We start from the raw sequence: 16679 nt of genomic DNA, 5'->3' as shown, positions 1-16679 counted from the left end.
GACTTCACGATAATTATCTCATTCACCAACTCTGTCTCAGAAGTCACCCCCAAAGCAACAGAAGTTCTAAATCGGATGGAGCAATGGATGACCGAATTCAGACTAAAACTAAACTCAGAGAAAACAAAATTTTTCATAGCATCGCCACACCCACTTGACACTAAAGCACCAATGTGCATCAATATCCTTAGTTATCCCATTCAACCCACTATGAAGATATTGGGAGTAACACTGGACCAGAGCCTGACCATGAAAGACCAGATAGACTCCTTGATTAGAAAAGACTTTCTCACCCTCTGGAAGCTTCGGCTCATCAGAGCTTACTTCGATGTCTCATCATTTCAAATTCTGGTACAATCCCTTATACTGAGTCAACTTGATTATTGTAACATCGCCTACTTGGCACTCTCCCAGAAGAATATGCGGCGATTGCAACTAGTACAAAATGCAGCGGTTAGACTTCTTTCTGGACTGAAGAAGTTTGATCACATAACACCTTCCTACCGACTTCTACACTAGCTGCCGATGGAGGCACGTGTGAAATTCAAGTTTGGTTGTTTTTGCTTCAAGGTACTTTATGGCTTAGCCCCTAAATATATAACAGACCTTTTCTCTTTCACAGCCAACAGACACAAGAAAAGCTCTCACCCGAACTTTGTTTCTCCACCGGTTAGAGGTTGTAAATTTAAAAGTCATCACCAATATCTTTTCTCACATCAAGCAGCACTATGGGGTAAAGACCTGGAACAATTACTCGTGCCTATTACCTATAGGGAATTCAGGAAACGCCTAAAAACACATCTGTTCCTGAAATACTTAGGAAACCAACCTATACAATCTTAGTCCTCAACAAACGATCTCTAGAACTATCAATCACTAAGTCTGTACTTTGTTTATTCCATTCAATTTGTAATATTTCTAATCATTGTAAACCGCATAGAACTTCACGGTCCTGCGGTATATAAATTGTTATTATTATTAGATAGACATATCCTGCTTTTAGTATGTGTATCCTTATCATTCCTTGTGTGTGTGTGACTAGCAAGTTGGGAAGTATTACATATTGTGATGGTACCATAGCATACCACCATAGAGGTCTACTGTTACTGTGCATCAGAGCAATATAGCCTTTCCTATCATCATGATCACAACAGTTGCGTCTTCCATTCACTACACATTCTCCTTCAATGCAGTGAGCATCTCGAGGAAGTAATCAGATGTTAAGTATGGGACTTGCACATACCCCCAAAATTCTCTTCAGTGACCTTTGCTATTTCCTAGCCCATGGCTATGTGCTTCTTCATTTATATATGCAAATACTTCTTTTAAGTTACCTAGAGACTTTTGGAAATGTGCCCTTATGGGGTTGATTCTATAAAGCAGGCATTAAAATTGATGTGCCAGTGACATGGCAAATTGTTAGAATATTAGCACAAATATGAATATACATACTGGATAAGGGCCTCTACTATGTGTCAAAATGAATATACTTTATAATTCCTTTACTTATCCACCCTCTCCACCTCCAACTTTAAGGGTTTCTTTAGTGTCTAATGAACAAGGGAAGAATCAGTATTCATCCAGAAGAATGACCATGTGCTAATGATAATGTAGACTAGATCAGAGCAGTTTCATAATACCAGCCAAATGACCTGACTCTCCCCTTTCTGTGATCTGTTCATACACTGTCCAGGAAGAAACCAAATCCTAGGAGAAGAGCACAGATTTTGACAAGCTTGAATCCCTTACCTGACCTTGTGTTTTATGAACAGGGACAATAGAAACCTAGAAACATGATGGCAGATAACGGCCAAATGGCTCATCCAGTCTGCCCATTTGCCACATTCACTATCTACTCCTCTCCCTGTCCCACTCCCTGTCCCATGCTTTCTTGAATTCAGACACAGTTTTTGTCTCTACCACCTCTACTGGGAGACTATTCCATGCATCTACCACTCTTTCTGTAAAAAAAGTATTTCCTTAGACTCATCCTATGCCATCTCCTTCTGGAGTTTCCCCTCATTCAAAAAAAAAAAAAAAGACTCGTCTCCTGTACATTAATGACAAGGAGATATTTAAACGTCTCTATCATATCCCCTCTCACCTGTCTTTCTTCCTCAGGGTGGGGTTGAGTAAGTTTTATATATAGGGCTCCTTTTATAAACGCTAAAGCGTGCATGTTAGTCTATGGACGCGTTAGCAGTTAGCATGCATGTATATTTAGCATGTGCGAAATACGCGCTAAAACGCATAGCGCACCTTAGTAAAATAGGGGGATAGTTTACATATATTTAACATTAGATTTAATGCTTATAAGAACGTTTCGAGCTTGATATTGTTCAAAGGGGATCATTTATTTATTTTGCCGTTTTATTTTATTGTCGTGTCATAATATTCTGTAACCCCTCCTGAAGACGCCTATATGGGGAAACTCAGGTCTGGGTCGAGGGGAGCAAATAGAGCTTGCACTAACGAATGAGCATGGGGTGTGCACGGAGATGGGGGTTTTTCCTGCAGAGCCGCTTGGATTTCCAATGAGTATTATTTAGGAGCAGAGCTGGAGCGAGAAGTGACCATACACTTGCAGATAAGTGCTTCAGCCCTTTTTATTATGCATCAATAATATAATTTCAATGTGAAATCTGACTAAACAAAGGGACACTGAAGTGTGGTGATGGTCCCTAATTGATTCTTTTGTGCCCCAATGGCAGGAGAATTGGGTTCTGAACACTTTATACACATACCCCTTAAACCCCCCTCCCCTCTCCCCTCCCTTCTCCATTCTAAACGTCTACTTAAATTGCTGTATAGTCCTTGCATTTAAACTACTGTACTGTCTTAATATTGTCCAAATGTACTCCACTGTGAATGTTTGCTTGTAGGCCGTTCTGAGCTACTGGGAGGACGGGATAAAAATCTAAATAACATAAAATATACATTTGTACAATATTATTTATTATGGGACTATCCCATATTCTATTTTTTTATGTGATTTTCTTCCAGATTATACATTCTAAGGTCTCTAAGTCTGTCCCCATATGCTTTATGATAAAGGCCACTAGCCAGTTTTGTACTGGCCTTCTGGAAGGACTCTATCGTATTTATAGCTTTTTGAAGGTGGGGTCTCCAGAATTGCACACAGTATTCCAAATGGGGCCTCGCCAGAGACTTATTCAACAACACTATCACCTCATTTTCCTATTGGCCATTCCTCTTCCTATGCACCCGAGCATCCCCCTGGGTTTGGCCATCACCTTTTCGACCTGTTTTGCCACCTTAAGATCATTTGACACAATCACCCTCAAGTCCCTTTGTTCTTTCGTACACAGAAGTACTTTGCCTCCTATACTATACTGTTCTCCTGGATTTTTGCAGCCCAAGTGTAGGACCCCCGGCCAGGCTTAACATTGTATAAATTATAAAGATACCTAGAATTACGAGACTGTTTGGGTTGTGGCAGTTACAAGCAACGGGCCATGTCTTGCATCCTGTCAGCTACAGGCCTCTCTCAGAACATTTGGAACAAGAGACTGTTCTGTGTATGCCTGGCCCTGTGAAAAAACAGAGTGCAGGATTTTCCTTTCCTTTGAGTCAATAAAGAAGTTTCCTTTACCTTTTGTGCTTGTGTCTGGCTGTTTGTATACTGGCTCAGACCCAAACCCTGCTCACACTGTTATAGTCACCAAATGAGTTAGTTTTATACATTCCATGACAGGGATGAACTTTACTCCTATGCCAGGATATATTGGGAGATGATCTTAATCTCTCAGATTTACAACTAGTACTCTGCTTCTATGAGAGATTTTTAGTGCTTGAACACATTGGATCCGCTAATGCACTTAACATAAAACAGTTATTGATAACTAATTGCAAACCAGTAGAAATTCTCCTGTGCAATCACCATAAGTTAAATGATAAATGCAAAGTTCCACTGCCTTTGTTCTGCTACATGCTCAAACTGTGCCACCAACCTACCCCTCTTGAGCAAACTAGCTCTGTAGCGCCCCTCCAAGGTGCAGTTCCAGCGCTCAAAGCGAAACTGATATTGGCATTCTTCAGCGCTCATGCTTATGGCCTCCACGAGGGTCTCAGCAACACCTGGGTCTCTCCTGCACATCCTACGCTGCTTTCGCTCCAGCTTTAGCCGGTCACAAACTTTGTAATGGGCTTTAACTGCGGCTTCCTCCATTTCTGACGTCAGAGGGAGGATGGTCAAAGGTTCATTGCCCGTCAGCCTGAAGTAAAAGGGAATGGAAAGAAAAAAAAAACCTAGTGCTCAGTGTCATGTTAGCATGACATTCATGCACATTACCACTATGCATTACTTTTACAAAATCATTACAAACGGACATTGTTTTTCAGGCATTTTTAGAATATTACATTTGGACTAAATGGCATTTTACCTTCAGGCGGTGAGACCTCAAGGCCTGACTTTGAGGAAATCACTATGAAGGTAATTTTCCAAAGCATTTCTATGCATAGGAAATGGTTTCATGTGAAGAAATGCAATTGCTGAAAAACTTCTCATTTCCATAATGCAGATTTATTAATGTGTACGAGTCAACAGATATGTTACCGGTAATTGTACCTATGTATTAGAGAGACATTCCTAGGATGGGAGTTGGGCAGAGACTATACTTACCATCACTCATATTTATAACTTGATAAAAGAACCCAGAGAAGTAGTAGATGCCCATTTGTGCACACACATTATCCAATGCAATTTTTCCAAAACAGAAACTTTTCCCCTGTGAAAATTTGATATAAATTTTGTGGGTAAAAATTACCTAATGGACTTAGAGGGTGCTATGGAGGGGGAGTGGGGGGGGGGGGGGTTCTTTTACTTTGTAAGGAATGAGAAAAAAAAAATTCTCTTCAGTGACCTTTGCTATTTCCTATCCCATGGCTATGCGCTTCTTCATTTATATATGCAAATACTTCTTTTAAGTTACCTAGAGACTTTTGGAAATGTGCTCTTATGGGGTTGATTCTATAAAGCAGGCATTAAAATTGATGTGCCAGTGACATGGCAAATTGTTAGAATATTAGCACAAATATGAATATACATACTGGATAAGGGCCTCTACTATGTGTCCAGAATAGCACATATCTGAAAGGGAGAACTCTGGGCGCAGTAGGGAAGGGATACACACTCAAATGCATATTTTAGGTGGCCACATTTATGCCTGCTCTAAGATAGGCCTACATTACATGCGTGTATATCCCAGTTATTCGTGTGTTCTTTGAAAAATGCCCATCAGATGCCCTCTGGGTGTCTATATGTAGACTTACTGTTATAGAATTTTCTTCTATAAGGGCATTCTATAACACGCCTCCTATGAGGAACCTATTCAATAAAGGAAACTATGCACCTATGTTCCTTTATAGAAAACTAACTTAGCATGCCAGATGTGCATATATGTTACATAAGTAACATACTGTAGAAATTGACAGCAGATAAAGACCTGAACAGTCCATCCAGTCTACCTAATAGCACACACACACATTATGCATTCATGGTTAAATTGTATTTTTTTTCTTTAATATTGCTGGGCCTTAGACCATAGAAGTCCACCCGGTACCGTGTTTAGGGGGGAGGAGTTGGAAGGATAGAAAGAGAGAAGCACCTACAAAGGGGGGGGGGGGTAGAAGTACAGACAGAACCACTCTCTGGGGGGGGAGTGGAAGGATAGAAAGAGAGAAGCACCCATGGCTAGGGGGTAAGGAGAGATGCTACCACCACTGGTGAACTTTTGGGGAAAAGAGGGTGAAGACAAAGAAAGAAGCAGATGCTGCGATGAGGTGGGAGTGGAGATTGAGAAAGACGGTGGATCCAGGGAGGGCAAGAAAAATACAGTAACATGGGTTGGGGGTACAGGAGAAAGGGTAAAGAAGGAAGAGAATCTGGGTGGGGTGGAATATGGGGACAGGGATAGAAGAATGGCTTTGGAGGCAAGGGAGGAAAGGAGAGATAGGGATGGACCTGGGACTGAAAGGTGATGAGCTGCAGTGGAGGGTAGATGAGGGCAAAAAGGGTACTGAGGATGGGAAAGGGGACTAAGGAAATGGATGAAAGATGGAGGGGTGGAGCAGGAGTGGGACTAGCACTGGGACTGGTGGGAGGCGGGGTCGGGGGCAGGGTCATATGTCCTCTTTTTTTGTCCTCACAAATATGGTAACCCTAGATACAAAGATCTTTTTGCCTAAATTGTCCTTGCACTACCCTTGCTAGCATTAAATTGCTTCCTTCTCCCCCCGCAGCACATGCCTGGGGCACTTCATGTCAGGAGGGAGAGGATGACAGCTGTGCATGTGTTCTAGGACAGCATGATTGCTAAACCTGCTGCCTCAGGGAACAATGAGGGAGAGGGTGGAGAAAAGCTGGGAGGGGGCAGAGAAAGAAGGGAGACTGTAGTGGAGAAAAACCAGTCCAGGGAATGAGCTGGGAGAGGAGACATACACTATTTCTAAACGGATCCTTCCAATGGACGAGTTACTCTTCGCGTGTTCGTGCTGTGGTCATCCCTGCTTTCACTTCCGTGGTGTGAAGGAGTCCAGTACTTCAAGAAATAAAAGTGAAAAGGAACTGATCTGCAAACTTTTTTTTTTTTTTTTAATTTAATTTGGATAACTTTAGTGATGTTATTTTATTTATTTATTTTGGGGGGGGGGGGGTTATTTTATTTATAATCCACCTTTCCCAAGGCAGCTCACAATTTAAACGTACACAATAAAAAAAAATACATAAAACACATATAAAACACAAACAAATAAGCGACCAGCGCTTACACCATTGCAAATGCCTTAATGTCCATATTTCATGTTACAGAATAGATATCTCTTCAATGACTTCTTGAAAGCATCAAAATGACATTGCTTTCTAATGTACAAAGGTAGCCGATTCCATTCCTGGGGGACCCTGCAGGAAAACATGCTTACACGTGAGATTCAGTCTCAATTCCCTTACGGGTGGTACAAACAAGTCACCGTGATGGACAGAACATAACTTGGATAGCGGGACATAGGCCTGAATAATACCCACCAAACTTGCAGGAGCCAGACCGTGCATATGCAAATAAGCCATCACAAGCAGTCTACAGTATATATGGCCTTCTAACTTCTAAAAATAATAATTTTCTGTGACAACTAGACTCTATGAATTTTTAAGCATCTAGAAAAAAAAAAAAAAGAACGTGACTGTACAACAAAAGGACTTAAATAAAAACTATTGAAACAATTACGAGCAAATCCACAGAATCTCTCTTTCCTCAACAGAAAACCCCTATAGTCCTTTACAGACCCACATAAAATAAGAATGCCCTTCCTGTGGAACGAAAGGAGACACTGTCGTGGCATTTGTGTTTGTTTCAGATTTTTTAAAACTAAAGAAAAAGAAATGTTAACTTAAAAATAATTAAGCCAGTCTCTGCTACCCTACTCCCTCTTCAAGGGACAGGGGCGATCCTTGGTAGCTCCTGCGGTACTGTCCTATTGCAAATGTGCTAGGGTTAATATTTTATGGAGGGGAGGGGGTGGCATAGGGGTTAGAGCTGAGGATGTGGGTTCAAATCATTCGCAGCTCCTTGTGACCTTGGGCGAGTCACTTAGTCCCCTCATTGTCCCAGGTACACTAGATAGAGTTTGAGCCCACCAGGACAGATAGGGAAATATGATAGAGTACCTGAAAGTAAACCACTTACCCCCTCTTTTACTAAGGCGTGCTAACCGATTACCACACGCTAATCGAATTAGCGTGCGCTAAACACTAACATGCACACGTTAGCACACCTTAGTAAAAGAGGGCCTTAGGATATAGGTGATATATAAGTAATAAAAAATACATTTTCTGGACCCACCAAAGACTTCTAGGAAGAGGGTGTCTGGGAGAAATCTAGATAAAAATCCACGAGATATTTTTGCGGGGGCAAGATAAGTGGGGGGACCTGACCTTTTTTTGTTACTCTGTTTTGTCTTTTATTTAAACAATAAAAGAAACAAAAATCCTACCTATGCACCCCACTAACACAAACTCCATCTCTTTTGAAAGTAAAATGCCATGAAAACCGTCATCAAATCAACATGTCCACCGAGTAGAGCACTGCTTGTTTCTGAGATGCCATAAACATATGACTTGTCTACAATAAAAAAAAAAAAAAGAAAGAAATAATTCTGTTGAAAAATTGCAGGCTTTGCGATCCCCTCACAAAAGTCAAAGACTACAATTGACAGAAAATCAACGCTATAGGCTCTCTAATCCGTTGATTAAATGTAAAACCAGTTTGATCGCCTACTAGTGACATCATCTCCAAAAACTTCTACCACACATGACTGTTTAGTTTCAGCTGAAGAGAAGCTAAGAAAATGGATTTGGAAGAAAATCTTCTGGGTCTCAGTCAGGACCCCCCCCCCCCCACACACACACTTGCCTGGGATTAACATCTGGAAAGTCCGAAGACACTTGCAACGCTAGTGAACTTGAGCTCACATTCTTCGGCAGAGAGTTCAACTTGAGGAGGGTGTACCGAGGGCTGCCAGAACTGACAGCTGCGCTTTCTGATTCATCGCTGCGATGAACAGGACCAAATTGAGTGGGGTTAAACCACGCTCTCCATATTATTAGAACTGACAAGAATTTCTCCATTATAATTAGTATTGAGGGAGCAATAATCAAACATGCCTGGCGCTGGTGTAGAGTTTTCACTGATAGTCACAGTAACGTGATTACGAGGGGCTGCTGAAAAGGTCTCAGCCCGGCCAAGAAAAGAAGGATGTGGAACTCTGAAACTTACAAGTTATTCCACACTTTTTGTTTCATATCATCGACATGATAAGGATCAAGAAAAGTATGGAATAACATGTAAGTTTCATAGCTCCACATCATTCTTTCCTTGGTTGGGCTGAGAACATTTCAACAGCCCCTCATATTTCGAAAGCTTATTACGGTACTCGCAATATTGTACTTTGGCTTTCAATGGCATTTAATTTACGTTATTCGAAGTAGGGCATGCAGTTGCATAGCGAGGATGAGAGGTGCCTGGGGTGGTGGCACCCTCCCCCCCTCCACATGCTACTTCCCGGCCTCCTCCTGTTGCACGTGCCACTTCCCTTTCCCCATACCTATGTAACGTTCCTGGCACGAGCAGTAACCCCCAAGCTGCTGTCGTGCCAGCTTCGGCTCTTCCTCTGATGTCACTTCCTGGTAATGATTTATCAGCGCACAGTATTTTGTTTTGCATATTTGCAATCCATTGCTTGTGGTTTATAGAAGCACCGGACTCCGGAAGAAGGTATTTTGTGACCGAAACACGGCCCGTGTTGGGTCTATACCACAATCCATTTACTGGGTATTCTTATGTTGTTTTTTCTGGACTGCACCATGTACACTAAGATTGGTTTAATCATCAGTTCCACAGTTGTTCTCCTTGAATTTGCCTAAACGCAGCACAATAATCTGTAAGTTACATATATAAATGTTGAACACTCCTATGCCTTACCCATATGCCTCCCAACTGCATTCACATACTAAGGGAGTTGTGTGCTAAGCTATAGAAAACGGCTGAGTGACTTTAACAGTTCCATATAAGTGGTAGTATTGTATAAGTTTTGCGCACAGTTGGGCTCGAATTCTATGAATGGCGCTGCAATCGGCAGCTGCCCACAAAAGCAGTGCCAATTGTGTGTCAATCACAAGACAGGCGCGATTTATAGAATCGCAGGTGTGTCACAGATAGGCACTTGAAATATAGGCCAGGGTTTTTAAGGCCTACATTTCCAATGCCTACCTGTGATGAGAATGGTGACTATGGGCACTTCCTGTGTTAATCTATAGGGGACATGTTGTCTAGCTTGTTTTGCTACTATTATTATTCCCTATCAGGGCATATCCGGGAAAAGACCTCAAACGCCCGAGTGTTTGAAAAGTTCACTTTTGAAAAACACTTTAAAGGGGCTTGAACATCATCACTGGTCTAAAAACCCGGCAATCTTTTTTAGGCGTGAGATTTAAATCATTTTCATGTGCTTGTGCAAGCAGTGACGGTTGCAGTCATTGTACTAGCATTATATGGATATATCAATATTATTTCAATATTTCAAATTTGACCACTGTTTTTCTCAAAATATAATAAAGCATTTAGCTTGTGGCAGCCATTCAGGGAGCGACTCAAGGCCGGGCATGAGCGCAAAAAGCTTGCTCATGACCAGTACACTGCTGACTAGAGAATGACACGGTGACAAAATTCATCACCGTCCCCGTCCCCGCGGATAATCGTGGGAAACCATCTTCATGTCATTCTTTAAGGAGAGAGGGAAGAATCAGAGTATGAATGGCCACAACCACTGACCCGCAAGCTTTGCTTTGAAGAATGCTGGTGTAGAAGGACTGAGGTTGAAACAGACACTACAGAATGACAGTCTCTGGTATTCAGAGCAGATATTGTGATGTCATAATGCCTCATTCCACCAGTGCCTAAGAGCCAATCACATCAGTGATGTCACAATGGCTTTATTATCCTTGGCTCACATAAGAATCAGAGTATGAATGGCCACAACCACTGACCCGCAAGCTTTGCTTTGAAGAATGCTGGTGTAGAAGGACAGAGGATGAAATAGACACTAGAAAATGACATGGGTTTATTTCCCGCGGTTATCCGCGGGGACGGGAACGGTGAAGAATTTTGTCACCGTGTCATTCTCTACTGCTGACCCTTGCTGAAGCTGGTTGGGATCCCCGAGCACCGCCAGCTGAGGACCTCCTCCAAAGACAGCCAGAACTCCTCTCCACCAAGCGCAGCAGTCGTTGGCAGCATCCTTGAGCCACTGAGGTGCCAGCATCTGTGACTCGGAGACACTAATGTGCCTGCCAAGCTTGGCAAAAAGGACCTCCGGCCACCTTCATTGGCTGATTTACATTAGAGGCTCTGGCAGAGAGCCATTTACAAAGTATGTATTCTTCCCAATTAATATTTCCAAATTAATAAAGCGTCTTTGCTTATCTGTAAATGGGTCTCTACCAAAGCCTTTAATTCAGAAGCATAATTAAATGAAATAACTACTTCTGAAGTTTATAGGGGCGGGCGGGGACGGATTTGATTCCTTACAGCGATGGGCAGGGACATGTTTGATTTCCAGTGGGGACGGGTTTGATTTCAGCGGGGACGAGCTTGGTTTCTGTCCCCGCGCAACTCTTTATATTCTCTCTGAAAACAAAAACTTGATTCTTTTGGCACATACGTGACTGTCTCTGGGAATAAGTGACTAAAGTACCAAATCCAAAATGTTGAGAATGGCTGGTTTCTCACACCATATGTCCATATGCAGTTTGCAAAAATTGCATCTTTCAACTTCGGGGTAAAGACCTAGAACAACTCCTATTGCCCACCACTTATGAAATTCAGGAAACGCCTCAAACCCGAAAGACCTAGACAGCTGACCCACTTCCCTCTTTCCCCTCTCTTGTCCTTTCTCCCAATTGTTCCCCACATCCCTTAAGTTAATTCAACTTGTACGTCAACTCAACTTGTAAGCCACTAATCTTTTATAAACCGCATAGAACTTAACGGTATTGCGGTATATAAACTGTTATTATTATTATTATCTTTTTTATTTTTTTCACATAAAAGGGTGGGGTATGAATGGTTGTATTACAAATTGTTTTCGCTAATGAAATTCATTGAAACTTCATTTTTTGTTTCTAGTGACTTACACACCTTTTTCCTAGAGAAGATCACGTATGATTTTTGGAAGAAAAACAAAACACAAATCAAAGCATATAATTTTATCAGTTTTATGCCCCCCCCCCCCCCCGTGATCTCGGCTCATCAGACAAGCCCCTCTTATCTGTGCCCTTCTCTTCCACTGCCAACTCCAGACTCCGTCCCTTCTTTCTTGCGGCACCGTATTCCTGGAACAGGCTGACTGAATCAATACGTCGTGCTCCATCCCTGGCAGTGTTCAAATCCAAGCTAAAGGCCCACTTTTTCGAAACTGCTTTCAACTCTTAACTCCCACTCACTGCTGTCAGATACCTAGACCCACTGTATCATTTCCTCTACCATAATCTCCCCAACCCTGAAATGTCCTGTCTAAACTAGATTGTAAGCTCTTCTGAGCAGGGACTGTCTATTGTATATTAAAATGTACCGCGCTGTGTACGCCTTTTCAGCGCTATAGAAATAATAAATAGTAGTAGTAGAGTATATAGTGGGGGATTATCTTTAGAAAATGCATAAACTATAGCTTTTTATCCTATATATTTCTGAAACAAAGAGCTGATAGTAAAGTGATGAGGGTACATTCATGAATTAAGGTTTAACGCGTGCAGGTTATAGTTATCAAAGTCACGCAAGAAAAACCATAGAGCACAGCAGCTTTACAAACCAGCAGAAAGATTATTTATTCTTATCTTTAAAAAAAGAGCAAAATGTTTAAAGAAGCAAACGGTCGCTTTCCTAAAATATCTGCCACCTCTCCGTAAACAGAACTGGCCTAAATAGAGAAACAGTGAACATCCACAGAATAAAGATAAACTATTCTTCCCTATTGATATTCGTGTGATATTTATTTTTAGTACAACGATAGCAGTACAGTGCTGACAGATGAAAACGGCAGGAAGGATGACGGATCGGGAACTTTTGGGATGTTGCACTGAGGTAAATGTGCTGGAACTTCACCGCAATTTAAAATAAAAATTTATTAAAACATTGGGGGGGGGGGGGGGGAATGCAGTGCCTTTCATCATTAGGATACATGCGATGAAAGAAGTGTCAGTGTCGAAGCATTTTTACTTTCACTGAAGCTCATGTGGTCTGCAAGCATTATCCTTATTTACATTTCAGGACGATATCAAATGTTGAATAGAATTCTATCTAGATTTTTGTGGAGAAAGAACGGGGCCTCCTTGGAAAATGATGACTTCTGATACAGAAAGAGGATTTGCGTTCCCTAATGTCAAATTGTATAATATTTCTTTCTTATTAGGCATATTGGAGACTGGTAACTGAGCGACTCCGTTTCGGCAGCTTTGGAATCTGAGTTGGATCTAGCCCTGCTCGTTGAGTCAGAAGTTTATTTTACGTGTGTCTCAAGAGGACTCGCCAACTCACATACTTAATTGCTTTCAGCTAGAGAGACCTGATTTCTTATTGGGCTTTCTCCTCCTGTATCGCCGAACTTAAATCTAACTGGAAATTCCAACTTTGCTCAAACTTCCCTGCGTTCTCTGTTCAGTCTCTGCATTAAAATATTTAGAAGACGCCGCTTTGCAAAAGGTCGCTTAATTTTGAGAATTAGGCACCTAGATTTTTGATTTAAACATTTGGCATGCTTTTATTTACCCCAGGAAAATTATCTGCACGCATATTTACACCTGCTATTTAGGAGTGTATTTATCAACATGGCCTTTATTTTACTAACTCTGGCTCCTATTTTATTCCATAAGGCCTAGTTACACTGGGGTGAACAGTAAAATAACACATTTTAATGGCAGCCCATGTCTGATAACTCACCCCCCCTCCCTTTAATTAAAAGAAAAAAAAGAAAATATCTCTGGAAATTGAAATCACTGCTTTATGTAATACAGTTGAGTCAAGTATTGGACAATAAAGCCATTGTGACATCACTGATGAGATTGGTTCATTAGGCACTGATGAAATGAGGCATTATGACATCACAATATCAACTCTGGTTACCAGAGCCTGAGACTCTCCACAGTAAGCGGGGAAAGTTATCAATATGGACTACCATTAAAGATGTGTTATCTTACCACTACAATATCCCATCTTATCAGCAGCCCACATTGATAACTTCCCCTCCCCCTCTCAATGTGCATAATTTGTTTTATGTCATACTGGTATGACTTGTATTTATGCAGGGTCTTTATGCAATATGCAATGTTTGTTTATTATATGTCGAGACATGTTTTATAATATGTAGTTTTTTGGGAAACCGCTTAGATTCAGACAATATATACATTTTTAAAATAAATACTGTATAAGTGCAGACTTCAAACTCCTTTCTATGCCTATCTCTGGGAATAGCTCTTGAACCTTCAGGTAAAAATTCCATACCTGCAGTCTGTACATATATAACTTTGCCTGCTCAATGAGTAGACGATTATATAATAGCCCTTTTCCGCAGTTAAAACAAGAGGTGGGTGTAATGTTCAGGGCTAATGAGATAACTAGATATTTCCATGGGCGTTCTACATTAAGCAGCTTGTAAAGTGTGGAGAGAGGGGGCAGCAAAGGACAGCAAGAAGCAGCTGCAGTCAAAGCATTATAATAGATCCTGACAGCCAGACAAACTCGAAGAGCTGTCAGAGCAGAATATTACCTGTAGAAAAGGGGAGAGGAAGGGGGGGGGTGAAGAAGCAGTTTCACAGAGTCTATTTATTTGGGTAAATAACTTCTGGAAGTATCCTTTAATATAGATAAGGAACGACTACAGTAGTCTTTGGTTCATAGACAACGGAGCGAAAGATAAAGGCACGCCCAGACAATTGAGCGCAGCGCGGAGGCGCGCGCCGCTCAAAATTACTGTTTTTAGGGGCTCCGACGGGGGTTTTTGTTGGGGAACCCCCCCACTTTACTTAATAGACATCGCGCCAGCGTTATGGGGGGTTTGGGGGGTTGTAACCCTCCACATTTTACTGTAAACTTAACTTTTTCCCTAAAAACAGGGAAAAAGTGAAGTTTTCAGGAAAATGTGGGGGTTACAACCCCCCACACCCCTCACAACGCGGCGTGATGTCTATTAAGTAAAGTGGGGGGGTTCCCCCCCAAGCCCCCCCGTCAGAGCCCTAAAAACATAAATTTTGAGCGGCGCGCGCCTCCGCGCTGCGTTCAATTGTCTGGGCGCGCCTTTGTCCCGGCGCGCTTTTGACCTGACACCGTAGTCTTTGATGACAACCTCAATAGTTGGGAGGTTGGGCGGCTTCTATGGCCTGTGTTCTAAATTATACAACAAAAGTGAACTATCACCAAAACAGAACTTTGACGCTGTTTATGTTATATGTTGACTGTAAAATCGACTCTAGGGAGTTCCAATCAATGACGCTGTGAAATAACTAAAGTACTAGATAAGGACAGGCTGTTCACCCTCTGCAAGGTGGGGAGAACGAGAGGGCACTCTCTAAAATTGAAAGGGGATAGATTCTGTACAAACGTAAGGAAGTTCTTCTTCACCCAGATAGTGGTGGAGAGCTGGAAAACTCTTCCGGAGCCTATTATAGGGGAAAACACCCTCCAGGGACTCAAGACAAAGTTGGACAAGTTCCTGCTGAACAAGAACGTGTGCCGGTAGGGCTAGTCTCGGTTAGGGTGCTGGTCTTTAACCAGAGGGCCGCCGCGTAAGCGGACTGCTGGGCATGATGGAGCACTGGTCTGACCCAGCAGTGGCAATTCTAATGTACTATTTATGAAATCACAGTGGAGTTATACTAATATATTTAAAAGGGGGGTTTTCTTTGTGTAAAGTGCTCAGACCCGCAACCGTTTAGATTTAGGCCCTCTTTTACTATGGTGCGCTAACTGATTAGTGCGTGCTAATCGAATTAGCTCATGCTAAACACTAACGCGTGCATGTTAGTCTACGGACGCGTTAGCGTGTGCTAATTCGATTAGGGCGCACTAATCGGTTGGCGCACCTTAGTAAAAGAGGGGGTTAGTATAAAACCACACCGAAGTTGGCGCTGGGACCATCATTGCATCTCACTGTCCCGACGGCCATAACATTGAGCAAAATCAACAAAACAATGACGTGTAAAGCAGAACGCATCTGTGATTGTGTTGGCGGGCAGCTGGTCTGATGTACTTAGGCGAGAACTGAAGTTGTGAACTTACTCCCTCTTTTGCTAAGGTACGCTATGCTTTCTAGCGCGCGCTAAATATTAGCGCGTGCTAAACTCACTAAACGCAAACACGTGCATGTTATCCTATGGACTCGTTAGCGGTTAGCGCATGCATTGATCTAGAGGGCGCTACAAGTGCGCTAAAATGCTTAGCGCACCTTTGTAAAATGACTCCTTAAAGTGCAATGAAAATGGCTCCTATGGCCGAATATACCATACAGTCAACAAAGAGCTGTGGCACCCTGGAGGCCTCCCTCATCCACTACCCAAACTGTCCATCCACAGCTCACAGTTGGCTACTCAAGTCTATTGAGTGGGATCAGGACCCTTTTAAGATGTTACGCTGTTTTGACAGATTGTACATTTATGATAGTAAATATGATACGGAGGTGGGTTTATTTTTTTTTGGGGGGGAGGGGTTTGACTGAAGATTGAGGATATCCCACTCAATAGGCTTGCAAAGTCAACTGTGAGAGAGTTTGATGGGAGTCTGAGGTATTTTTTCCTCCTTTAAATACAGTCAACAAATAACAGACAGAGTCAAAGTTCTGTTTTGCTGCTACCTTACTTTTGTTGTATATTTTTATTATGTGGTCTGAGGTTTTCTCGTCTGTGTTCTAAAATGACACACAGATCACGATCCAGTTTATGAATTATTATATTATATTATATCCTTATCATATGCCATGAGTGCGGATGTCTTGTATCTCAGTTGGGAAGTTGTTGTTTTTTTTTAAATAATTTATATTCCGCATATCCTACAATTCTATGACGATTACAAATTATTGAGGTACTCAAGCATTATTCCCTAAGTGTCCCAGTGGGCTCCCAC

General features: G+C 41.9%; 1 protein-coding gene across 2 annotated transcripts in view; it reads right to left on the bottom strand.

The window, feature by feature from the left end:
• Positions 1 to 16679, bottom strand: part of WNT9A (Wnt family member 9A) — a 264497-nt gene that overhangs the window by 60027 nt on the left and 187791 nt on the right. For both annotated transcript variants that reach the window (XR_004538197.1, XM_033931833.1), the window contains exon 2: positions 3976 to 4235. Coding sequence is in view for 1 of the 2 variants with exons in the window: in XM_033931833.1 (XP_033787724.1) it covers positions 3976 to 4235 (260 nt within the window). In the remaining variant the exon portion in view is untranslated. The remainder of the gene's footprint in view (positions 1 to 3975; positions 4236 to 16679) is intronic.

The sequence above is a fragment of the Geotrypetes seraphini genome, chromosome 2, assembly GCF_902459505.1.
Source record: "Geotrypetes seraphini chromosome 2, aGeoSer1.1, whole genome shotgun sequence".
Lineage (NCBI taxonomy): Eukaryota > Metazoa > Chordata > Amphibia > Gymnophiona > Dermophiidae > Geotrypetes > Geotrypetes seraphini.
The sequence above is the reverse complement of the archived record's forward strand: the minus strand, read 5'-3'. Positions and strand labels throughout refer to the sequence as shown.